Source organism: Molossus molossus, unplaced genomic scaffold, assembly GCF_014108415.1.
Source record: "Molossus molossus isolate mMolMol1 unplaced genomic scaffold, mMolMol1.p scaffold_m16_p_22, whole genome shotgun sequence".
Classification (NCBI taxonomy): Eukaryota; Metazoa; Chordata; class Mammalia; order Chiroptera; family Molossidae; genus Molossus; species Molossus molossus.
This window is the reverse complement of record NW_023425358.1, coordinates 19,261,966-19,287,174: the sequence shown is the minus strand read 5'-3', so window position 1 is coordinate 19,287,174 and position 25,209 is coordinate 19,261,966. Positions and strand designations below refer to the sequence as shown.

The 25,209-nt window shown below is 49.0% G+C and overlaps 1 pseudogene and 3 gene segments (V, D, J or C); all 4 read left to right on the top strand.

The window, feature by feature from the left end:
- The first annotated feature begins 1,370 nt into the window (after positions 1 to 1,370).
- LOC118640363 lies at positions 1,371 to 1,897 on the top strand. The segment is given in 2 exon segments: positions 1,371 to 1,430; positions 1,545 to 1,897. Coding segments are annotated over 2 exon segments (399 nt in total).
- A 6,424-nt stretch (positions 1,898 to 8,321) lies between these two features.
- On the top strand, positions 8,322 to 8,842 carry LOC118640362. The segment is given in 2 exon segments: positions 8,322 to 8,381; positions 8,496 to 8,842. Coding segments are annotated over 2 exon segments (393 nt in total).
- A 3,786-nt stretch (positions 8,843 to 12,628) lies between these two features.
- Positions 12,629 to 13,199, top strand: LOC118640361 (annotated as a pseudogene).
- Positions 13,200 to 24,456: 11,257 nt separating this feature from the next.
- Positions 24,457 to 24,935, top strand: LOC118639986. The segment is given in 2 exon segments: positions 24,457 to 24,502; positions 24,577 to 24,935. Coding segments are annotated over 2 exon segments (405 nt in total).
- Positions 24,936 to 25,209: the final 274 nt, after the last annotated feature.

Genomic DNA, 25,209 nt, shown 5'->3' with positions numbered 1-25,209 from the left:
TTTTCAGGAATGAACTATCCTCACATATGGTTATAGTTTTATGTGTGTCATTTGTCATTCGAATGATGTTAATAACAATAACTCTTCCCCCACCTGCTGGTGTGAGAAGGTCTGCAGCAGGTGAGGTGGCAGCCTGGTCCTGCAGGAAGGGGACCAGCTCAGGGCAGGAGGCCGAGGCTTGAAGAGGAGTGAGCACTGGCTCAGGGTTAGGCATTCTTTTGCAGTGAGGACCTGCACCTGGCTTTTTTTTAGAAATCCTCACCAGGAATTATTTTCTTATTTATCTTCAGATAAGAGTCGGAGGGTGGAAGAGAGAGAGCGAGGGAGAGTGAGAGAAACATGGATGTGAGAGAGACACATCGACTGGTTGCCTCCAGCACGAACACGACCAAGGCAAGGGACGAACTGCAACTGAGTTACCTGCCCTTGACCGGAATCGAATCCTCGAGTCCTTGGTCCAAGGGCCCACACTCTAACCGCTGAGCCAATCTGGCCTGAATGTGCTTTTTACAGACCACAGTAGGGGGAGGGGAGAATTGAGGCTGATGGTCATGCCCATTGCAGTCCTGAGTGAGTAACCAACATATTTACTCTTCAAGGGGAAACAAGTTATGGGAGATTTTTAAACACAGAGGCGCCTGAATAGGGTCTTTGTGCTTGAAATCTCCTCTGACTATGGTGTAAAGAATGAAATAGAGTTTGAAAGTGGTTGAAAAAAACATTTTTTGTTTTCTGAACATTTTGAGTTTGAATCCATTCTCGAAGACTTATGAAGAAAGAACTCTGACCTCAGGGTCTAGGGGGCACGAGAAGATGTTAAACTGGATCCTTGGATGTTTTAATGATCCTTCAACAAGGTACTGGTTACAGGACTAGAGGGTGACTGGTACAGACTGGATTCCAGGGGTCCATGTGGAAAAGAGAAGACGGATCTAATCAACCTCCAGTTGGTTACAAGAGGAACAACAGGAAGCAGAAACCTAGTGGAACAAATTCTGAGGACAAAAGGCAACTTCCATGAGTAAATCAACTGTGAGTTCAAGTTTGTTGTGGAAACATTAACTCACTTTTCAGTAAGAAAGAGTCTGTGAGATAAGCAATTGTCAACCAGATGTGAAAAACAGATCTCAAGAATCCCCCATGGGATCTCTGAAATTTAATATTCAGCTCCTCAACCCCAAATCCCTCTAAGGATCCTGGGGAAATCTCATGAAAGAAGAGTCGTGAGCATGTGAGCTCTGAGGTAACAGGTGACTCAGGCTCAGGGAGGGGCTGGCAGGCACTGGGTGGGCACATTTGCATGGAAGCCCCTCCTCTGGCAGAGGGTGGGGAAGAAAAGGGGGCCTGGGGCAGCCCAGCCCACTGTGGGCTCAGGGCTGTGACCATGGCCTGGACTCCTCTCCTCCTCGTGCTCCTCTCTCACTGCACAGGTAGGACAGGCCTTGGGGACCAGGCTCGGTGCCCCAGAGGACTCCCCTCCTGCTCCATCTCCTGAGAAACTTCCCTGGTCCCTGTCCCACCCCTGACAGTGTCTGTGTTTGCAGGTTCCCTCTCCCAGCCTGTGCTGACTCAGCCGCCCTCCCTCTCTGCCTCTCCTGGAGCCTCAGCCAGACTCACCTGCACCCTGAGCAGTGGATCCAGTGTTGGCGGCTACTACATACACTGGTTCCAGCAGAAGCCAGGGAGCCCTCCCCGGTTTCTCCTGTGGTATAAATCAGACTCAGAGAAGCACCAGGGCTCAGGGGTCCCCAGCCGCTTCTCTGGATCCAAGGACACCTCGGCCAATGTAGCGCTTCTGGTCATCTCTGGGCTGCAGCCTGAGGACGAGGCTGACTATTACTGTGCTACATATCATGGCAGTGGGAGCAGCTTTAGTTACTCACAGTGTCTCAGATGACGGGGAAGTGAGACAAAAACCCCTGGGCCCCGTGATTGTAGCTCTGGGCCTCGTGTCAGGGAGAAGCTCCTGTGGAGCATCTGTGAGGTGGGCTCCTCTGCAGTGGGTTATGTCCACGGGAGGAGGAAAGAGCCACACACAGTATGCGTAATGGCACAGGCTTCCCAGAGACCCACACTGATGGGGTGATAAATCCTCCTGACCAGCCCCAGTGTTTGCAGTAAATTTCAACAAGAGTAACTATTTCTAAGTTAATATCTCAGTTCTTTATTTCTGTTGTATCTTGTTTTGTACTCACACAGAACTTTCCTTTCCACACTTTGGTCACCAACTGTGTGGGGAATTTTCCTCCCAACAGTACATCTCTGTGACACCAGCTGATCCTACAACATACCCCACTTCTAACACTATCTGCCTGGAGACGGTGTCAGAGTCACAGTTAAAGGGCAAGTCCCACAAGACTGCCCCACTCAGGTGCCAAGCACAGGTAGGAGGTCCCAGGTTTCACATGCGTTTCGGCTATACATCGAAGTTCCCACAATCCCTCCCTTGGTTTCAATGAACTTGATATGTTAACTTGCTCACTCCCCCTGAACCCTTCTCCCTCTTCCCGCAATATGGGGGAGGGTGAAAATTCCAGTTCTCATTAAGCTCTGAGTTCCCAGTGACCGTCCTCATCCAGGAGCCACCCATTAGCACAAAAGGCAGGCCTGCCTCTCAGGAATTACAGGGGTTTCAGGAGCCCTGGGCAGAACCCTGGGTCTGAGTCCAATACATATTGTTATTGTCTCACAATACAGTGTCTGCGAATGATGACCCAGAGTCATGGTCACCCAGAAATTCATGTCAAAAGTGTGAGTCTTGTGTTTCTAAGGATACACCCTATCTGATAGCCAGTGTTCGCCCTGGTCAGAGAAACCATGTTCTCCTCTGAACAGACCTACAGGAAGACGGTCACAACTAGTGCAGACTCCCAGGGAGAATCCCTCACTGCAGCTCCTCCTCCCCTGCAGCTGCTCCCTCAGCCCCCCAGGTCCCTGGGCTCTGCAGTCTTAGCTCCATCTCCCCCTGAGGGCTGCAGAGACAGTGACATGTTCTTGCTGGGTGTCCATTGCCCAGGCTCCATCTCTAGAAGGGTGATTAACAGAAATTAATCAGCATAAAATCATCCTGTATTCTTCGCTCTAACTCCCAGCTGTAGTCGTCCACTCCCTACCACTCTCAGTCAATCTTTAATACACTACAATCTTTAATACACTACAATTATCGTATTTGAGTTTTACTAAACATTTTTGTTCATTTCAACCTTTAAGTATTTGCACATAGGAGGCACTGATTTTATTTTTCCTCCTTCAGAAGTACTGAGGTTCTGCATGCCAACTTTTTCAATGCAACCGAATGTTTGTGAGTCCCGAGAACACTTGAGGTTCTTAGCCTTCAGGACTAACCCAGCCTCAAATGTTGTATCTAGATCAGCGAAGTCCCAGGCATTAGCCCTTTTGCAAAGAAATGCAGACACTCTGCTGGTCACCACAGGGAGGCATCTGAGGGACAGGGCACTGTGGGCAGGAGGTGGTATCAGGACAGGAAGGAAGGACCCTGTGCTCACCCCACCCTGGGCTTCCTGACCTACAGCTGAGGTCCTGTGCCCCAGGGATGAAGGTGGACAGATTTCTCAAACCTCACAAGTCCTGGATTTATGATTAATAGGAAGTGTTTCAGAGCTAATTGGCTCCAAATTCCTCTTTTCTGCCAAATTTCTACCTGGTCACAGGGAGGTACCTTCCAGACACTGGCCTCTTTAGCTCCAGGCTCTAGGACCCTGAGGGTCTGACAGAGAACCAGTGCCAGGGACTGGGTTGCTAAGAGAACCACCCACAGGGGATGGAGAGTATATAAGAGGGACATATTCATCCTTGAAGTCTGCGGCAGAGACCTCCTGAGGGTGCATGGGGTACGATCTCTCTCTCTCTCTCTCTCACACACACTCTCTCACACACACACACACACACACACACACACACACACTCCATTCTCTGAGTCTATATTGTTCTGGACTCTGCAGTTTCCAGGCTTCTCTTTCCCTCCAGAACTCAGGGCTCAACCTTGCTGAGCCAGCATCGTCAGGGTCAGAATCTCCAGGAAGCAGCATCTGTGTGAGCAGGAGACAGCAGGGACACTGAGTGTGACTGGTGTCCTGTTACCAGGGCAGCCAGGCTATGCCCAGAACACCTGATTTATTGGCTGCACGCTGTGCTGTGTTGTGTGAATTGAAGGCTGTTTTGTTACCCACCATTTCCCAGATTCTCCTGATGGATGCAGAGCAGACAGTCTAAGAGTAGGCGTCAGTAACCAATCAGAAAAGGACAGAATATACCCCAAAGTGCTTCGACAATTTACATTTACACAAGTTGTAAAGGCCCCCCGTTTTCCACAGCAGTGGATCAGAGGATTGATGCCGAGAGGTATGAGTGCCGGCCAGACAGCTGAGAATCTGGTCCACCTGCTCCTGAGCTATGGTCACAAGCCCGCGTGGATGTCCCACTCTCCTGCATCTGTCACCCCAATGCCCTCAATGCCGGGCCTCACTCCATATGTTCTAACTCTACTCTTCTTCCTTCTGCTTTTTAAAATAATTGTTATTTTGTTTAATTTTATTTTTATTGTTAACACAATACAGTTGTCTCCATAGTCCGGCACTTTGCCCGCCCCCACCCAGCCTCCACCACCCCCTTCCCTCTGGCCATCACCACACTTGTCTGTGTTCCTCTCGTCCTCTGTTTGAGTCTCCTCATTTCATGTATCTGTCCAGTCAACTCCATTTACGGAACACCTGTATCAGGTATAAAAAAGTAAAAATATTGCAACAGAGTCATGAGCGGGACCCCATGGATGGAGGTCTGAGTGTCTCCATGGCCCATATTTCTTGCCCATCTCTCCCACAGAGACCACTGCTGGTGGTCCTGGGGAGTGGTCCTGAAACACACAGGATCCCCTTCTCTCTGACCCCAGGCATCCTGTGGGCTGTGACTTCAGACCCTCAAATGTGTGTCCCTCTGTCCTTTGTCTAAGGCTGGATGCTCACTGTGGGCTGAGCCAGGGGTCCTCACTGCCTGGGGATCTGGTCAGAGGTTCATTCTCGCCTCTCCTTGGGACATAAGTTTGTTGTGATGGGAACTGGAACCAAAAGATTCTAGAAGCAGCCCTGGGCTGTCACTGTGGATGATCCTCAGTTCACAGGCTCCCAAGAAACCCTGAGTTTCCTTCCTGCAGCTTCGGCCTCTGCTGGATTTCATGGGAACCAGACAGTCCCCCCTCTGCTCCCCGCCAGTGCCTCATGTTTCTGTACTGCTGTGTCTGTGACTCTGCTGTCACAGGCGCTGACAGATCGAAGAGGGCTCATCGGTGGGTGTAGAGCAGGGCAACTCTTCCACACACAAGCACTGGTGGCCCCTCAGAGCCCTGAGAAACTGCCTCAGTCCTGGTGGATTCAGGGCAAATGGGCCCAGGTTCCTGCACATAATCAATGCCTGGTTCATCCCTTGGTAAGCCTGGGTCGAAAGGAGTCACTGGTCCCCATGGCCTCATGTGGCACTGGCACAGCTGACGTCTCAGGAGGGGAAGGTCACCTGAGCTCACCTTGAGGTCATGAGCATCGCTTGCAGGCCTGGATGGGCGGGCCTCGTGGGTCAGATAGATGTACGAAGGCCCTGATTTGGGGAAGGGGTCAACCCTGTAACCTGAGCAATGAAGATCCTGAAGTCTTCCCCAATGACATTTTGAGGACCTGAAAAGGAAATCTTGCGTCAAATGTCTAAGTGAAGTCATAGGAATGTGTTCTTAAATAGACTGATTAAATAGATGTGTCATCTCCCTGTGCGTCTGTGTTCCATCTGTTACACACAACAGTTACACACTCACACGAGGTCAGAGAGCCTTGCCCCAGTCATGTGGAATCTCCTGTCAACCAGAAAGAAGAAAATTTTTGGCCAAACTACAGCTAATAATTTGAAATTTTGTACAATGTACATAAAAATATATCTCATCTACCTTCATTTATTCCCTCAGGGAGAATTTGACAAGCATGAGATACAAAGAGGAGTGAACACACGACAGGGTCTCGCACTCCCGGGGTCTGCATTTTGTGTGGGTCCCGGAGACAGACAGGAGCAGCAGGTGGATACGGAGCCAACCCTGAGGACAGAGGACAGACGACCTGCGTGAGCAAAGGGACTGCCGAGGCAGGGAGTCCTTGGAGTGTCTGCTCACACTCCACTGAGTCTGTAAGACCATCTATTGTCACGTGACACTAATACGCAGCTCAGAACCCACCGTGTGATCCACATAGTTTTATGTTCAACTCCTCACCCCAAAGTCCCACAAAGGACCCTGGTGGGAAAACTCCTGAAGGAAGAAAATGGTCTGAAATCTCTGTGGGAGCGAAGACAGGATTCTGCACTGTGATGCGGGTGAAGGTGCCGGTAAATGATTGTCTGAGGACGTGTGTGCTGGTCTGGACTGTCCTCTCCTCTAACATGTCATCCATGAACCTCACAGCCCCAAGCACAGGACGGTTGTCCCTCCCTCCCTCGCCCACTCTGCACAACAGGGAACGAGCTGAGCCTTCCTGAGGGGACAGCGCACATGCACCTGTGTGAGAGCAGGTGAATCCCTTGTGTCTCGGGGAGGGTTTGGGGACATTAAATGCATATTTATGCTAAAACACACCCTGATGAAGGGACGTGGAGTGTGGATGTGTTCATAGTGAGGGAGTGGGATAGGAGCCAGGGGTGGAAGATTAAACGAGAGGGGCCCTACTGCTGGTGGTTGAGGTGGTGTAATGGGTGCAGGGGGCTCCTTGAACTGTTCTCTAGAGTTTGTGTAAGTTCAACATCGTCATATTAATTCCCTATTTGTGTCTGGGATGATGTGTGTTCGACCTGCTTCTGAGAGCCACTCAGAGGTGGCAAATGTGTGGTCTCCCTTGGTTCCCAGTTTAATCCCATCCACTCCCAAAATAGATGAGGACTTGTCTCAGAAACCATGAAGGGACAAGGTTGAAGATTGTTGTTGTGTTATTTTTTTGTAATCCTCACCCAAAAATATCTTTTCCATTGATTTTTTTCAGAAAGAGTAGAATGAAGGATTGGAGGGGGAGAGAGATAGAGTGAGTTTTGTTTAAAATATAAATATGTTTACTCTGGCTGGTTATACTCAGCATTTAGAGCGTTGACCCACAGACCAAAGAACCGTGGGTTCAATTCTGGTTAAGGGCACGTACCTCAGTTGTGGTTCAGTCCCTGGCCCTTGTCGGCATCGTGCTGAAGGCAACCAGTCGATGTGTCTGTCACATAGCTGTTTCTCTCTCTCTCCTTCTCTCTGTCCCGCTCTATCGGAAGATGAATAGAAAATATCCTAGGGTGAGGATATATATATATATATATAACACACACACACACACACAAATGTTAGGACACCTAAGGAAATCCTAGCAAGAACCACACCACACAGACGTGCAGAGCACCACAAACTAAGACAGAAAGTCAACTCCTGAAGTGAAGGGGCAGCTGCACTTCCCACTGGTCCATGTGCAGCCTACACACCCGTTGTGTTTACCAGTCACTCAGGCAAGTCCGAGCTCCGGGAAAACTGCACGTGCATCTCAGGACTCGAAGTGTTTGCTGAATAGTCCTCCTCTGACCACGGCCCTGCTGTGCTCCTGGAAAACCTGACAGCCTAGGAGCCCTTCCAACCAGATGAACAGTCCCCTCATCTCTGATATTGGAGATGGAGGTCAATGTGCATTTACTTTTGCAACATTGTCACTGGAGGTGAAACCACATTAATTTGTCATTTGTGTATGTTTTTCATCTCCCACCAACGAAGATGCTCCTGAGAGTGAAATACTGCAGACATCCGTACAGTGTATGAGAATCACAGTATCTGGGGACCAGACCATGTGTGTGTGAATAGAGACAGTGACCTGCTGAGCTGCAGAAACCAGCTGGGCTCTCAGCTCTGTGCCATGAGCAGGTGTGTGCCCTGTGCTCAGCAGGGGTCGCTGTGGGACTTCTCTGTGTTGTCCCCCAGCTGCTCAGTGAGGACCATTTACTAAAAGGACCTTGGGCTTGGTGGCTGGGCCCTGTGCTCAATGATGGGGACAGAGCAGCTGTGTCCTCTGTGTCCTGTAGAATCCCCCTGAGCCAACCGCTGTGTTGTCTCAGCAGGTGCTTCCTCCCAGTTTCTCCCAAGGGGTGAAGCCACCCACCATCCTCCTCAGTCTGGGGTGAGCTGAGCTCCAGCAGCAGGCTCAGGGAGGGGATGGCAGTCACTGGGGGGGGGGGGCACCTTTGCATGGAAGCCCCTCCTCTGGCAGAGGGTGGGGAAGAAAAGGGGGCCTGGGGCAGCCCAGCCCACTGTGGGCTCAGGGCTGTGACCATGGCCTGGACTCCTCTCCTCCTCGTGCTCCTCTCTCACTGCACAGGTAGGACAGGCCCTGGGGACCAGGCTCAGTGCCCAAATGGACTCCCCTCCTGCTCCATCTCCTGAGACACTTCCCTGGTCCCTGTCCCACCCCTGACAGTGTCTGTGTTTGCAGGTTCCCTCTCCCAGCCTGTGCTGACTCAGCCGCCCTCCCTCTCTGCCTCTCCTGGAGCCTCAGCCAGACTCACCTGCACCCTGAGCAGTGGCTTCAGTGTTGGTGGCTACTACATATACTGGTACCAGCAGAAGTCAGCGAGTCCTCCCAGGTTTCTCCTGTACTACAGCTCAAGTATGACTTTGGGCTCAGGGGTCCCCAGCCGCTTCTCTGGATCCAAAAACACCTCTGCTAGTGAGGGGCTTCTGCTCATCTCTGGGCTGCAGCCTGAGGACGAGGCTGACTATTACTGTGCTGTCCTTCATGGCAGTTGGATCAGCTATAGTTACTCACAGTGTCTCAGATGACGAGGAAGTGAGGCAAAAAACCGCTGGGCCCCGAGATTGTGACTCTGAGCCTTGCGGCGCATCTGTGAGGTGGGCTCCTCTGCAGTGGGCTACGTCCACGGGAGGAGGAAATCGCCGCACACAATGAGCAACAGCACAGGCGTCCCAGGGACACACGCTGATGGGGGTAATGATTCTGCCTGGCCATCCCGTGTCTGCTGCAATTTTAACAAGAGTGAATATTTCTAAGTAAAAATTTCATTTATTTCTTATTGTTGTGTCTTGTTTTTTACTTACACAGATCACTTCTCTTCTTATACTTTGGTCACCGAATGTGAGGGTATTTTTCTTCCCACAGCAATATTCTTAGACACTAGCTGATGTTCTGTGACATAATTCTCTTCTAACACTGTCTGCCTGGAGACGGTGTCAGACCCACAGTTAAAGGGCCAGTCCCACAAGACTGCCCCACTCTGGTGCCAATCACACGTAGGAGATCCCCAGTTTTCACACAAGTTTTTGGCTAAACAAAGGTTTCCCATGATTCTTCCCTTGGCTTTTATTAATTTGCTTACTCCTCCTAAACTCGTTTCCCTCCTGCAAATGGGGGCAGGTCTAAAAATTCCAAGCTTCTATTCATGCCTCGGTCTTTCCAGTGACCCCCCTTCCTTATCCAGCAGCCCACCTGGAGTCACCCATTAGCACAAAAGGCAGGCCTGTCACCCAGGAGATGACAGGAATTTCAGGAGCCCTGAGCCAAGACCATGGGGCCGAGACCAATATATGTTTTCTATTATCTCACAACACAGTGTCCGCATCTACTAATGATGACCTGACGGTCATGTTCTCCCCGAAACCAGTTCCCCGAGGAGCATGCACAGGCGGTCGGTAAGTAGCCCGGCAGATTCCTGAAAATGTAATACAGGGTGGGGCCAAAGTAGGTCTACAGTTGTTGACATGGAAAATACAATAATTAATAAATAATATTATAAGAGTAAATTCTGCTGTGTACTCACAGCTGAAGGACATTTTGTTGTTTCCACTTTGGCCTATTTTTTAAACGTTGCTATGAAGGATCAGATACAAGTTTTGGTGGGCACATGTGTTTTTCCTCCTCTAGGATAAGTTTTCAGTATTGAACAATCCACACAGATGGTTATAGTTTTATGTGTGTCATTTGTCATTCAAATGATGTTAATAACAATGACTCTTCCCCCTCCTGCTGGTGTGAGAAGGTCTGCAGCAGGTGAGGTGGCAGCCTGGTCCTGCAGGAAGGGGACCAGCTCAGGGCAGGAGGCCGAGGCTTGAAGAGGAGTGAGCACCGGCTCAGGGCCAAGCATCCTTTTGCAGTGGGGGCCTGCACCTGCCTCCTACAGACCACAGCAGGGAGTGGGGAGAACGGAGGCTGAGGAGGAGATGACGGTCATGCCCACGAGAGTCCTTGAACGAGATAGGACAATGTTTACTCCTCAAGGGGAGACAATCCTTGGGAGATTTTTAAACACAAAGTTTCCTGAATAGGGTCCTTGTGCTTGAAATATCCTTCTGACTATGGTGTAAAGAATGAAGTAGAGTGAGGAAAAGGTTGAGAAAAAGGACAGTTTTTGCTCTCTGAGTTTGAGAGTGGATGCACCTAGCAGAGCTGTGAAGAGCGAGCTCTGACCTCGGGCCCAGGGCGCAGGACAAGGGGGTAAACTGGAGCTCCAGGTGGCTAATGATCTGTCCCCAAGGTACTGGTTGTAGGACTGGCAGGTGACGGGTACAGACTGGGTGCCATGGGTCCAGGTGGGAAAGAGAAGGAGGAGGGAATTGTCCTCCAGGTAGTTACAGAAGGAACCTTATGGAGCAGGTAGATGTTGGAACAAATTCTGAGAACAAAAGACAACTTTCATGAGAAAATCAACTGTGAGTTCAAGGTAGTTGTGGGAACATTTACTCACTTTTCAGTGCAGTAAGAGTCTGTGAGATAAGCAATTGTTAACCAGATGTTGATGCAGATCTCAAGGATCCACCACGGGATCATGGAAACTGAGTATTCAACTCCTCAACCCCAAATCACTCCAAGGACCGTGGGGGAATCTCCTGAGGAAGAGTCATGGGCGTGTGAGCTCTGTGGTGACAGGTGACTCTGCCCTGGGGAAAGGGCATGAAGGACGCTGAGAGAGTGACCTCAGATGAGTGTGCTGGTGTGGCCGTCGTGCTAAGCCCCCATGTCCCTCGGTGATCCCACTACTGCAACACTGGAGATCCCCGTGCTTCCTTCACTTTTCCATCGGAACAATTCCTTCCGCTAATCATTAGGAATATTAAAACACACATCAATTTACATGAGGGCAGTTGGAATCCATTTCTCCAATGTAGAAGAGTGTGGAACAGTAGGTGTACATATATGTACCTCACACCCGATGAGGAAATAGGGGTTTATACCCTTGTCTGTTCAGCCAACAGCACATGACAGTATGACTTGAAATGTACACTGATGGGCCTGGGCCGTTTGGCTCACTGTTTAGAGTGTTGTCCTGTGGACCGAAGAGTCACAGGTTTGATTCTGGTCGAAGGCACGTACCTCTGTTGCTGTTTGGTCCCAGCCCTGGTCCTGTCCTGCCAGAGGCCACCAGTCGATGTGTCTTTCTCACGTCCATGTCTCTATCTCTTTCCCATTCTATCTGAAGGTAATGGAAAAATATCCTAGGGTGAAGATTGATATATATGCCCATGCTACTAATAAACTTAAAAAAAACTAGCGAGAAATATAAGAAGACAAAATTACAATATAAAAATTATATAAAACCCAGGACAAAATCCCATAAGAAATCTATGACATTATTATGCCTACAACTGCAGCTTTTACTTGCAGCAATCAAATTAACTTCATAAAAAATATAGGAGAAATTTTTTACACAGTTCACTGGCAAAGGTAAGCCTACAAAATCTATTAATTTTTCAAACGTAAACTCATTCAAATTGAGCACCTACAAAACTTACAAGCAATTACATATCTTCTGAAATTAGTGCTGAACTGCTATTTTTTGAGCATACCACGGAGGATTTTTATTTCCTGAAACATAAGCATTGGGCACGGATCCTCCTAAAGAGCCCTTGCATGGCCTCAGAAACAGGTCAACTGCCCCCGGGCTGCTCTGTGACACCTGGCCTGATCCACAGGGGGGCCATTCCACTTTTTTTAGAATCTACTGGGTGAGGGGGATTCACACTTAAGTGTATGTACACACACACACACACACATATATATTTATACAAATCTTACTGAACAGAACTCCACCCGGGAGTGAGGTACTACAATAATCCCTCCCATGTATCTAAATCAGTTTCTGGAAATCAGACCTTGGATTTGTGAGTAGAGACAGTGACCTGCTGAGCTGCAGAAACCAGCTGGGCTCTCAGCTCTGGGCCATGGGCAGGTGTGTGCCCTGTGCTCAGCAGGGGGCGCTGTGGGACTTCCCTGTGTTCTCCTCAGCTGCTCAGTGAGGACCATTTACTAAAAGGACCCTGGGCTTGGTGGCTGGGCCCTGTGCTCAATGATGGGGACCCAGCAGCTGTGCCCACAGTATCCTGTAGAGTCCCCTGAGCCCACCTCTGTGTTGTGTCAGCAGCTGCTTCCTCCCAGTTTCTCCCAAGGGGTGAAGCCACCCTCCATCCCCCTCAGTCTGGGTGTGAGCTGAGCTGCAGCACCAGGCTCAGGGAGGGGCTGGCAGGCACTGGGTGGGCACATTTGCATGGAAGCCCCTCCTCTGGCAGAGGGTGGGGAAGAAAAGGGGGCCTGGGGCAGCCCAGCCCACTGTGGGCTCAGGGCTGTGACCATGGCCTGGACTCCTCTCCTCCTCGTGCTCCTCTCTCACTGCACAGGTAGGACAGGCCCTGGGGACCAGGCTCAGTGCCCCAGTGGACTCCCCTCCTGCTCCATCTCCTGAGAAACTTCCCTGGTCCCTGTCCCACCCCTGACAGTGTCTGTGTTTGCAGGTTCCCTCTCCCAGCCTGTGCTGACTCAGCCGCCCTCCCTCTCTGCCTCTCCTGGAGCCTCAGCCAGACTCACCTGCACCCTGAGCAGTGGCTTCCAGTGTTGGCGGCTTCTACATTCACTGGTACCAGCAGAAGCCAGTGAGCCCACCCAGGTTTCTCCTGTGGTATAAATCAGACTCAGATAAGAGCCAGGGCTCGGGGGTCCCGAGCCGCTTCTCTGGATCCAAAGACACCTCGGCCAACGCGGGGCTTCTGGTCATCTCTGAGCTGCAGCCTGAGGACGAGGCTGACTATTACTGTGTGATTGGGCACAGTGGTACTGCTCACAGTGACACACACAGATGGGGAAGTGGGACAAAAACCTCCACCACCCAGAGTTTTGGTTTATGACAAGTGAACATTTTAAAATGACTTGTATAGCCCTGGCCAGTTTGGCTCAGCGGTTAGAGCGTCGGCCTGCGGTCCGGAGAGACCCGGGTTCGGTTCCCGCTAAGGGCACGTACTTCGGTTGCAGTTTGTCCCCGGCCCTGGTTGGTCGTGCGGGTGGCAGCCACTCGATGTGTCCCTTCACGTCGATGTTTCTCTCTCTCTCCCTTCCTCTCTCTCCCTCCCACTTTATCTGTACAAAAATGAATAAATATCCTCGGGTGAGGATAAAAAAAAAAAAAAAAAAAAAAAAAAAAAAAAAAAAAAAATAAAATCACTTGTATATATGCAAATTATACTTGGACTTACCTTTGCATAAATTTTGGGTCTACTTTCAGTTTTTCCTCCTATATTTCTGAATCTCAGGAAAACAGAAACAAAATCAAATACAAAATAATTTTGACGCTGTTGTCCGTGTGTAATAGCCTTTGGAAGTGCCTTTTCCTCTCGAAGTAAAGAAACAGCCTTTCCTATTTTCTTTCAGGTCAGAGCCCAGGGACCGTCCCAGCAGGTGGACGATCTTTCACAGCAGGGACTCTGCCCTTTGAGGGGTCAGGGCAGAGCTGCCCCACTCTGTCCAGGCTCCTGAGCTCAGGGCTGGCCCAGGGGCCCCGTGTCTCAGGTCGGCACCTAAGTGGGGAGAAGCTGGGAGAGGACGCAGGACCAGGAGGAATTCCAGGAGCAGAGCTCACCTGTGCACCTGCAGGGGACCTGAGTCTTCACCTGTGAAGTCAGGGAGACGGGGAGGTTCTCAGGGGGGGAATGTGGGCCTGAGACCAGGACACCTCTTTTTGGGTCACACGATGGTGGGGGATGCTCCACGGTTGCTGGGAAAATGCCAACCTGCTCCGGGGAAGTGGGCAAAGTGGGTCCAAGGATGAGGTGCTCCACGGGGACACTGTGAGTGGGATTCCTGAGCCCACAGCCACTGGTGTGGCTCCTGTCCTCTCAGGATCAGTCTAAGCTTTCCAACAATCCAGGTGGGGGGCTGGGGAGCATCAGGAGCTGGACCCCCAGTGTGTTCCTGCATCATCCCCCTGTGAAGCCCTTGATGAGCCCAGATCCAAGAACCTTTGTCCTGCACGGGGAGCAGCAGCCCTATTGGTCCTACGAGCTCCCAGGTAGACCTGTCCACCTTGTGAGCTAGGACACAGGTGACTGACGCTCAGGGGTTCAGCCCTGTGTTCTGGCCCCTTGTTTGTGCACATGACCTGCTTGACCACCTCTGGGCTTCAGCCCCAACAGGAGGCTGATGATCACTGTCACATGACTCCGTACAACCTAATGCCACCGAGATACCCCATCCCATGGGCAAGTGAGGTAACATCTGCCCAGCTCTCCCAGGTGACCCGTCACCACCCTGTCCCTGACCGACCAACCCTAGACGAGGTCTAACTTCTGCTGTCCCTTGTGCTGTGAGCCAGGAGACCTCTTGTCCTCTCACCTGGGTCTATTTTAGGGGGTCAACCAGAATATCTTATTTCCTTAGTGGTCTCCCTAATGCAAACAGAATCTCCATGTGAACAGTTTAAAAATACCCCTCAGAGATGCCGGTTAGAACGACAAGGAAAGCAGAGGTCCAGCGTCTGTGACCTGGTTTCCCCTGGGCCATCAGCCCGTGAGCACCAGAGACCACGGGTATTGAAGCACCTCTATTATCTGTCGGTGCCGCACACGAGATAAACTGTACACGATATTTGAAATTGGATTTGGTCAGCTCCTACTATTTTGATTTCAGAATACAACACCTTTATTAAAATCACCAAACCAATTTTCCTCAAAAATAAAAATGCAGTGTATTTTAAACCCACAATGATGTTAATATTGAGCCAAGTTACAACCTATTGAAAATTTGCCCTTTGGTATACTGTCAATATCGTGTGATGAAATGAGAAACTTGCTGTGTTTAACCCCATGTCTGCAATTACACATTTTAAGTGGTTTCACAGTGCAGTTCCGGATCTCCAGGCTCAGGTTCCTTTGTTGGTTAATTTTATCAAACATTTAAGTAGGAACTAGATATTCTGCACCAAATTTTAAAGAAAACAGAGGAGGAAGGAACAGTTTCCCACATATGTCATGAATCCAAGTTTCCTGTTCATATAACCAGACAGAACAGTTAGAAGTAAATACCCGTGGTCCCTCCTGTGAGTCTGGCACCCAGCGGGCAGCTGCTCTTCCTCCATCCCTCAGCCACAGTCCAGGAAGAGCAGTCCAAGGAAGGGGCAGTCTGCACACCGGCGCCCCTTGCTGGTGACTCTGGGGACCGGGGACAGACAGCTCTGACCCTCACCTGCATTAACAGCACTGGAAAGGGTGAGAGGCAAAGGAGTTGGATCTGCAGTTGCCTCTTCCCCTTTCTGGTGACAGTGAGACCAAAGGGTCCCATTGGGGGGCCGAGCGCTCACCCCCAAAGGCCCTGCACTTCCATTCATTCTGGGGCTCCCCTCCCTGAGGTCAGCAGGGCCCAGCAGGAGGCTCATTTCACACCCACTTGAAGGGAACCAGCTGGTGACAGTCACGGCCCCACTGTCCCAGGAAGGTGTCAGCAGCACAGAGCAGGGCAGTCAGGGCTCCGCATTCTCTGGGCCCAGTGGGAGCTGAGCTTCCACCTCTGACCTTCTGCTGCAGCTCAGCAGGAGGGTCGCCTGACTAGAGAAAGAATAAGTGGGACCCAGGGACTTCTATCGTGATCCCCCAAATGTCCTGAATTCAGTACAAATCTCCATCTATCATACCAAGAATCAGAAAAATCAAAACTTGAATAAGAAAATAGAATATACTGACATTAACCCAGACATGATGCAGATGACAAAATTAAATGACAGAGATTTTTAGGCAACAGTTATAATATCCATTTCACGGGAAACTACAGGCATTTTTATTATACATGGAAAATGAGACAAACTCAGAATTAAATAGAAGTGAAAACAAACCAAATGGAAATTTTAGAACTGAAAAATACAGTAGCTGAAATTTAAAAAGAAAATTCTCTGCAGGGACTCAGGAACAGGTAACACTTATTATTTGTTTGTTTATTTCGGAAAATAAAGGCCTACACATTAACTTAGGCATGTTTTCCACCACCACTCTGAATGTTCTCCTGAGGACGTCACCAGGGGGCGCTGTGGATTTTGCCAGAGCTGGGAGGCCTGAAACCAACTCAAATGGTTCTAATTGAGTGGGCCCTGTATTCGTGCTCATGGGCTGAATTAGAGGTGACAGCAGGTGCTACCTCTCAAGGGACAGACTCAGAGCTCACAGACTCCTCTTGAGAGTGAAACTTCAAACTGGATTGAGGACCCTGAATTGGGTGATCCTGTGGGCTCATGTTGTATGATGCTTCACCAAACATACACTTTAAAGGGACACTCCAGAAACCACTGGCTTGAGGCCAGGGGACCTTGTCAAGTTTTCACCATGACCTGGACTCCTCTAGTTCTCCTCCGTCTCCTCATTCTTTGCCCAAGTTCATGGACGTTTCAGCCTTTGGAGGGATCCCTCTGCCTTTATTCTTCATTTCTGACCTCTGTCTGTTTTTATTTCAGGGTTTAGTAGTCAGGCTGTGGTGACTCAGGAGAACTAACTGACCCTGTTCCCAGAAGGGATAGTCACTGTCAACCGTGGTTCCAGCCCTGGAGTGGTCACCAAAGGTCACTTTCCACACTGGATTCAGCAGAGGTCTGGACAAGCCCTCAGGACACTGATTTATGACACAAGCAATAAACATTCCTGCACTTCCGCCTGGTTCTCAGGCTTTCTGTTTAGGGGTAAAGCTGCCTGACAGTCTGGGGGCCCAACTGGAAGACGAGGGTGAGTGCTGCTGCTGACTTCTCCCTGGTGGTGCTCGTACCGTCTGAGACCCAGAGAGTGAACCAGGACATACACCTTGCTTCACAGGGTGTGGCACAAGTATTTTCACTTGATATGGGGATCACATGACCAGACACCTGCGCTCCAGCTGCACCTAAATGCTAACTGCTCATAGAAAAGGGTGAAGAAAAGGGTGTGAATTGATCTCATTATTCTTTGAGTCCCAAAGTGGAGAAAATGTAGAAATAACTTAGGAGAAATTTCTTCAGGACACTAGAATCCAATTATTCTATATTCAGAAGGAAGAGTAACTGCTGAATTAGAACTGAAGTCAAACCCATTTCCCCCAGAAGGATCACGTCCAACAATGTCCTGTGTGAGGGGAGGAAACCCTCTTTTTTCATAGTAGTCAAGTTTATTTTATCAGGAAGCATTTTAGTGCAATGGAACTGTATGGATTGCATTTCAAATATTTTTAAAAATGTAAAGTTTGGGGGAAAATTCTTCTTCCCAAATGTTGGCTGATAAATTGTGTCCCGAATAAGATACGTTGAGATCCTAACATGTAAAAGGTCTGAGCCGGCGGGAGATCACATCCTCAATGCAAGGTCAATGTAGAGCCAAATGGCTTTCTTGCATGTGCCCAGGTGCAGGCGGGCTGAGCCCACAAAGGGAGTCAGCCTTGAATAACAGTTGGGGTGTAGGTGATAAACTCTACTTCTGGCTTCTGGCAGTTCCTGCTGACCTACTCTGCTTGGCCCATTGTCCACTTTGCAGCTGGACTGGTCTGGTGTCTTGTCCTGCATCTGCTGTGTGATTCATTGTCTTGCGGGTAATCCAGATAATCCGTACTCAACAGAAGGCTGAGCAAAGGTCACGAAAGCCACACATTTTTCACAGTTTCAGCCTTTTGCAAGCTTTTACCTTTACCCTTTAAAATGTTACTAACCCTTTCAACATATAGTACTCAGAGTGTTGTTTCATCTAAAAATATTTTCTTAGCAAAGATGAGGCCATTGTAGAGTAGGGTGCCCTCCTAACCTAACATGACTGGTGTCAATACAAGAAGGCAGCCACGTGGAGACAGGGAAACAGGAGACCACTGTGTGAAGGAGAAGACCGAGATCAGGCTTCTGCAGCTACAAGCCAAGGAACCTGAGACATTTCAGGAAAACCTCCATTACCTTTGAAAGGTCAAGGACAGATTTCCCATCAGGTATCAGAGGAAACAAGGCCCTCTCATTTGATTGTGGCCTTGTAGCCTCTAGAAAAATGCGACAGTACATTTCCATTATTGTAATCCACCCAGTCTATTGTTCGTTGCTGTGGCTTCCCGAAGGAACTGAAACACCAAGCAAGCGCCATAACCATATTTTTACATCTCTGCATTTCCTTCAACTTGGGTTTCAGTTTTCTGCCAAATTATTGTCATATGTGTGCTTATATTCCTACCTCTTTAGGCTGTTATTTTTTATTCAAGTTTAATCTAAAATCTTTCCTCTGCCTTAAAGTATATATAAGCATATGGTCGCTGTGGATGATTTTGCTTGTGGGGACTAATGCAGATTATGGCTATTAGGTAATTCTAATTGTTTACTAGTATCAAGCAGCAAAGATCATCTAGCTGTTAAAAATAAGTTTGGTTATTTATTTGAGTTTCATGTGGTAAGATAGTGATGCCTGCCATTCTCAATGGAAATCTTGGAGAACATCATTCTGCATGTGTGATAAAGAGGAAACAGGAAGCGAGTTTGCTGGACAAGGCAATTGGAAGAGAACAGATTGAGGGGTGAGAGACACTTCATAACCGAAACCCCAGCAAGGGCCTTCATGTCTGTGTGAGACCAGAGATTCTCAAAATTTGATCTGCAGAGGTACCTTGTGGGGACCTTGTAGAGTGTGGATTCTGATTCAATGGGTCTGAAATGGGGCTGAAATTCTCCATTGCTAAAGCTCCCTTCTGCAAAGTAATCTACATACGTGTTTTAATACCAACAAACTCACAAGATTGGTGTAAAATAAGAAGGGAAGACAATTGCTCTCATAAACAAAAAAGAAACTTTGACAGAGAAAATAATCATGCAGTGAAATAAGGTCCTAATGTATCTTTATTAGTTTGGTTCAACAACAACAGCAATAATCAGATGCATCCTGCCAGGTGAATGTGGACCATTATAAACTCAAACAAGTGCTACCTGACTGAAGCTGCTGTCCTAGATGTGAGCTGGGCTACGTGACTTAAAATTAAACTCCATTCTGATCAGTTATTCCTGCACATAAACACTCAAGCAGTTTGCTAAAAAAAAACCCTGGGACTGACACCCAGAGGAATCATACAGATAAGGGGTTAATGGTGGCCTTGGGAAACTTGGAGGGACCATAAAAAAGAAAGAAATTAATGATTGCCTTGATCTTTGTAACAAGCTCCTCTCGTCCCCTGCAACAGATTTCTCCCCACCCCCCGCCCCCACCTCTGTAGCAGCTTGAATTAGTCCCAGCACCAAAAAGTGGCAGTACCAAGAGAACGTTTTTTTTTTTTTTGTAGTTTGTGCCTATATAAGCAAGAAACAAAGAAGGCTCAGGGCTGTGATTTGGGAAGCTATACCCCCGCAGCCCGCTGGTGAATAAAGTGCTCCTTTACAATTCAGCTGTGCATCTTTGACTATCTCCCTGACACATTACAACTGATGTAGGACATTTGCAGATCAACACAGCCTCAGTTATGTAGTATTTATCTATCAATCTGACAAATGCGTGATTTTCCATATTATTACTAGGGAGTTTGAGGATCAGAAACAATTATCATGCACATGCAATGGACAAGTAGGTTAAAAGGCATAGTCAAGCCTTGGCTGGTGTGGCTCAGTTGGTTGGGCATTGTGCCATGCACCAAATAGTTGCCAGTCTGATTTTCTCAGGTCTGCGGGCCAGTGCTCTAACCGCTGAGCCAAACTGGCCAGGGCGGCCAGTTCAGTTTGCAATCAGGGCACATGCCTGGGAGGGGGCGTGTGGGAGGCAGCCCGCTCTCACTCTCACATGGATGTTTCTCTCTCTCTCCGTCTCCCTTCCTCTCTCTCTGAAAATCAATTTAAAAAAATATATATGGCATAGTCCAAAAATAAGAAAAATTATAGAAACGAAAAGTCTGGTGAGAGGTAAGAACCAGGTTATAGAGGGAGGAGCTAATGTTCCAGTGTCACAGATCAAGTTGGAGGAGTGGCTTCCCTGGAGAAAGGTGTGTTACCTGTCTGAAGCGCTCTTGCTGATCATACTTAAATCAGACTCGGGGGAATACTCTAAGATTCCCCCCTTTTCTACATGAATCATTCGGGCAGAAAAAGGAAAGCAGTTTCAAACGAAGCTGGTAGAGTGCTTGAGGCTTCACTGACTCACCATCTAGTCCTGAAAACAAGGCAGTGCAGCCAAACCGCTGAGTCTCGTGTCAAGAGGCAGCGATGCGGATGGGCTTCCACAGTGAGGCCTATACTGTGTAAACAAGCAAGGAGGTAAATACAGTCATAGGCATATACCCTATGAAAACAGGAGGAAGAAAACCCAAAGATTAATGAATACAGTAAATCAGTAACCAGTTTCTGAGTCTGTAAGACTGTCACCTGAGAAGACTTCCAAATGCAAGGCTGTTGATGGAATAAAATTAAGCAGTGGCAATCTGACAGATTCTCTTTGTGGTTTGAACATCTTTGGTGATGTCATCAGGCGCTGAGGTAAGTTCTGTATGGCGTATACGGACAGACCTTAGAAAAAAGGTTTTAGTTCCCAATAATTTCTAGTCCAAAGATGGGAAGAAAAAATGAAACATTAGTTTGGAGGGTCGAAGAAAACTAGAAGAGTTCAGGAATCAGTTCAGTTTACAGGTGAAAACAAAACTTTGAAGACAATTAACGGTGCCAGATTCAATATCCATTGGGCATTCTGATTTCTATTGAAACACAATTTTTCTCCCTAAATTTACCCTCACTGTCATCAAAGAGACTGCATTGAGACCAGTTTTCATTTGGATTGATTATTTGCATAAACACAACACGAATAGTAATTGATCCCACAGGTTCTTTTAAATCTGCTTTGCTGGGATTTCACAAAGAACCTTCAGATTGAGCTTTAGCCAGCCCCTCAGGGCACAGAAGCCAATTCACACAGCACCAGGGTTTGCCTGTACTATTTATAGGTTTGGGGACATTTCTCGAGTCCTTGAGGTCTCCAAAAATATCTTGAGGGTCCTTCCTTGCCACCTTAAAGGAAAGCAACCTTCAGTGATTACCGGGATAGACTGCCAAAAATCACGTGACCAAGCAAGGTATCGGGCCATTTCTGCAGTGGGTTTTTATTAGCTTCAGAAGTCAATCTAAATTTTGTAAAGCTTTCTGGTGACATCCAGAGTCCAGGCAAATCTCTCTTAGTCACAGTCTTGGTTAATAAAACCACAATTGAAAACTGGTCTTATTGGATTCATGCAAAGAAATATAGTGCTATGACTTACCCACTAAGAATTGCCAAATTCTGGAGGGATCCATCCGGTAGGGAGAAAAATGTAAAGCAAAAGAACCTGTTCTTTTGACAGAGTGAAACGAACCAAACTCCAACAATGTATCAGACAGCTAAAAGTAGGCAATTCACGTTTTCTAGATCGGCAAACACATTCCATACCTTTTAGAAACATAGTGGAAACACATTTACCATTTTTGAGAGACATATTTGTATGAGAGTAAAACTCACTGATCTAGAAAAGGAATAGCTGGAATAAGTAAAATTGATATGTTCAGGTGGCAAAGTGTTTTCTCTACTGATAAGATTTATCAGAAATTTGCATTTTAAAAGATGGTCCAGATAAGAGTTCTTGGAGACCAGGTTTTTGCATTTGAAGGAGACTTTGGCTTCCTGAAGCCAGTTTTCTGTAAGCCCCTTCCTTCAGGAATACAGAGGTAAATTTCTGCCAGTTGGGGGCGTATGTACCATAAAAGGGTTTCTGGAAGCACTGTGGATGCAGATTTCATTGTCTATTGTCTTTGGTGAAAGAAAAATGTATCCTTGTAAAGGAGGGAGAAAAACTTTTGTCCTCATAAAAGAGGGAGATATGGGCGTCCCCAATTTTCCCTAGCTCTTATATCATGTCTCCGGGGCCTAGGTTGGCACAGGACCCTCCACTGCCAGGGGCAGAGACGGTCCTGAAGATGGCACTCCAATGTGATCAGGTGTGGAGGATTACCAACCACCAGTGTTGATCAGGCATTGCTGACTGGGTGTCCTGAACTCCACGCGGGTGATTCTGACGGCCTCTGGCCTTCGCTAGTCTTATTGGAGGTTCCCACCCTCACGTCAGTCTGAGCGAGGGGTGCCTAGTATTTCCACTGCCTTGGGCAGAAAAATTTGTCCTGTAACTCTGGCCTCTAATAGTTGGGCAAGTAACCTATTTCCCTGTCTTTTATATTTCCAATAGCCTTGGTCCTCCAGCAGGCCTAGTAAGACGGTCTCCCCGAGGAGAGGAAGAAGCTTTCCTGTTACACCGGCCAGACAGAGATGAACACGCCATTTCGTTCATTTCTGTGAGCATTTGCATCTGAGGCTTTTTATTTATTATTTACCGATAGGAGCATTAATGAAAACAAAGGATTTGGTTGCCCCGGAGGCACAGACAAGCAGTTGCTTGTGCAGCAGATGTTGGGATGTACTGGAATCCAGGCTGCGTGGTAGCGGCACAGCCCCAGGTGGGCACTCTGGAGGGGCAGCGGCTCCTCCTCCTCAGCAAAGCGCTGTTGCTAGGGGTGGGACCCGGGGTCCTTGCAGCGCAGCTCCCCAAGCCACGTTCTGGGCCGCAACCCTAAGGGTCTGAGTCCCAGGAGGCCTAGCTCCCCGGGTCTGAGCGGTGGGGGGCAGGGCGCAAAAGAGGAACGGAGCTGTGTGCTCACGTTGTGCATAGCCGGGCTCAACTGGGCACAGCGGCCGTGGGAAGTCTAAACTCCCGGGGAGTCCCCACTCCGGGCTTAAGGGCGCTGCAGACAACGGGAATGGAGCCGCGGGGTGCGCTTTGGGTTTCTCCGCCAGGAGTAAAATGCAAGGCGTCCGCGGCTGCGCACAGCTCCTCGCATTCTGGTTCCCCTGGCACCCGTCTGTTCATTGCCCTGCAGGGACCCACAGCGCTGGGCCGTTTTGCACGCAGGACAGTGCACGCCCAAGCCGCGGTCTGAGCCGAGCAGGGCCAGAACAGAGAAGATGAACCGGAGAAACGCAGGTAGTAGCAGTGGGGTGTGGTGAGAGGGGACACGGAAAGTGAAGATCTGAGTTTTCTTCCCACAAGACAGGGCTCCTCCCTCTCCTGCCAGCTCGCCAAAGGTTGCCAGTGGAAATTGTGTTCTTTCTCGGGATCGGGAGGAAAGCATGCCATGGGAGACTGTGTTGTAAGACTTATTCAGATGGAAACAGACCCCGCCTCCGACCTCACACCCTGCAACAGTTGCAGGAGTGTGCAGTCTCCCCTGCTCCCTGCTCTGGAGGGCTAGCTTAGGGTGCTGAGGGTGAGCAACAGCTCAGGAGGAGACGCACCTTTGCATGCCTCATCTCTGTCCATCCGGCCATGGAAGAAGTCCAGCTGTGTCTTCAGCAGGGCCAGGGACAGGTGGTGCAGACAGTAACCTGCCCAGATGGTGTGCATCCGCATCATTGGCTGAACACCTACCACACGTCTCACTTGGGGCCAGGGGCTGAAGATACCAAGTAGACAAGGCAGGAAAGGTCCCCATGCTGATAGAGATGACACTGTCAGGGGAAGAGAGAAGATAGACAAGCTAAGCTCTTGTTTGTACACTCTGGTTTTCTGCCTGAGGACGAAATGCCTGCAGTCACAGGCATCGCATATACACAGCCAACCCCGGAGACAGAGAGAGAGGTTTTCCTTCCCTGACCCACTGATCAGGAACCTCTGCTTTCAATGTGACTGGGCCCAATGACTCGCACCATCTCCCTGACATCGGCATGGTGATAAGGAAGGAGATTGTCAAACTGGGTTAGGTAACAGGGCCTGTCCAGTTGGAACTGGGGTTAATCGCAATTTAACCCCATTTCTGGGAGATTTGGGGTCCAAATAGGATAAGAAAATGATAAAAATTTTACCAGATATATTTCTATCATGTTCTCCACTCTTAGCTCCATCTTCACTGTTAGTTCAGGTTGGGATATAGATACTGTGGACACTGGGATCTTGGCAGAAAAACACAATCCAGGCTGTCCCTGTCTCACAAACTGGAAGGGCCCCCAACCCTGTCATTGCACCGGGGAGAGGGGCAGGCTCTAGGGCATATTTGCATGAGCAGCCCTGCCTCTGTGCGCCACCTGGGAGGGGATAAGAGAAGTGTGGGGAGCCCAGCCCCAGCGCTGTGTCCTAGGAAAGGGCTGTACTCACCATGGCTTGGACCCCTGTGATCCTTTTGCTCCTCTCTCACTGCGCAGGTAGGGACAGGCCTCAGGGACCCAGAGCACCTGCACCCTGACCCTTCCCTTCACTCCCATGTGTCTGTTCGCAGGTTCCCTGGCCCAGCCTGTGCTGACTCAGCCGCCCTCCCTCTCTGCCTCTCCTGGAGCCTCAGCCAGACTCACCTGCACTCTAAGAAATGACATCAGTGTTGGTAGCAAATATATGTACTGGTTCCAGCAGAAGCCAGGGAGCCCTCCCCGGTTTCTCCTGAACTTCAAGACAGACTCAGAGAAGCACCAGGGCTCGGGGGTCCCCAGCCGCTTCTCTGGATCCAAAGACACCTCGGCCAATGCGGGGCTTCTGCTCATCTCGGGGCTGCAGCCTGAGGACGAGGCTGACTATCACTGTGTGATCTCATATGAGAGTGCTTCTCACAGTGACACACACAGATGGGGAAGTGGGACATAAACGTCAGCCTGCTCAGAGTCTTGTTTCGTGACAAGTGAAACATTTAAAAATAACTTGCATATATACACACTATATGTGAAAGTATGCTGTGGTTTATAATGGGTCAACTGCCATTTTTCCATTTAAGTTTCTGAAGCCTAAGGACACATAAAACAAAAATGAATCATGATGATGCTGAAATATGGCCCGTGTACGCCAGAACCGGTGGGGCTGCGCTTTTCTTCTTGAAATGAAAAAAGGAGCTTTTCCAAGCCTTCATCTTCACCAGAGCCCA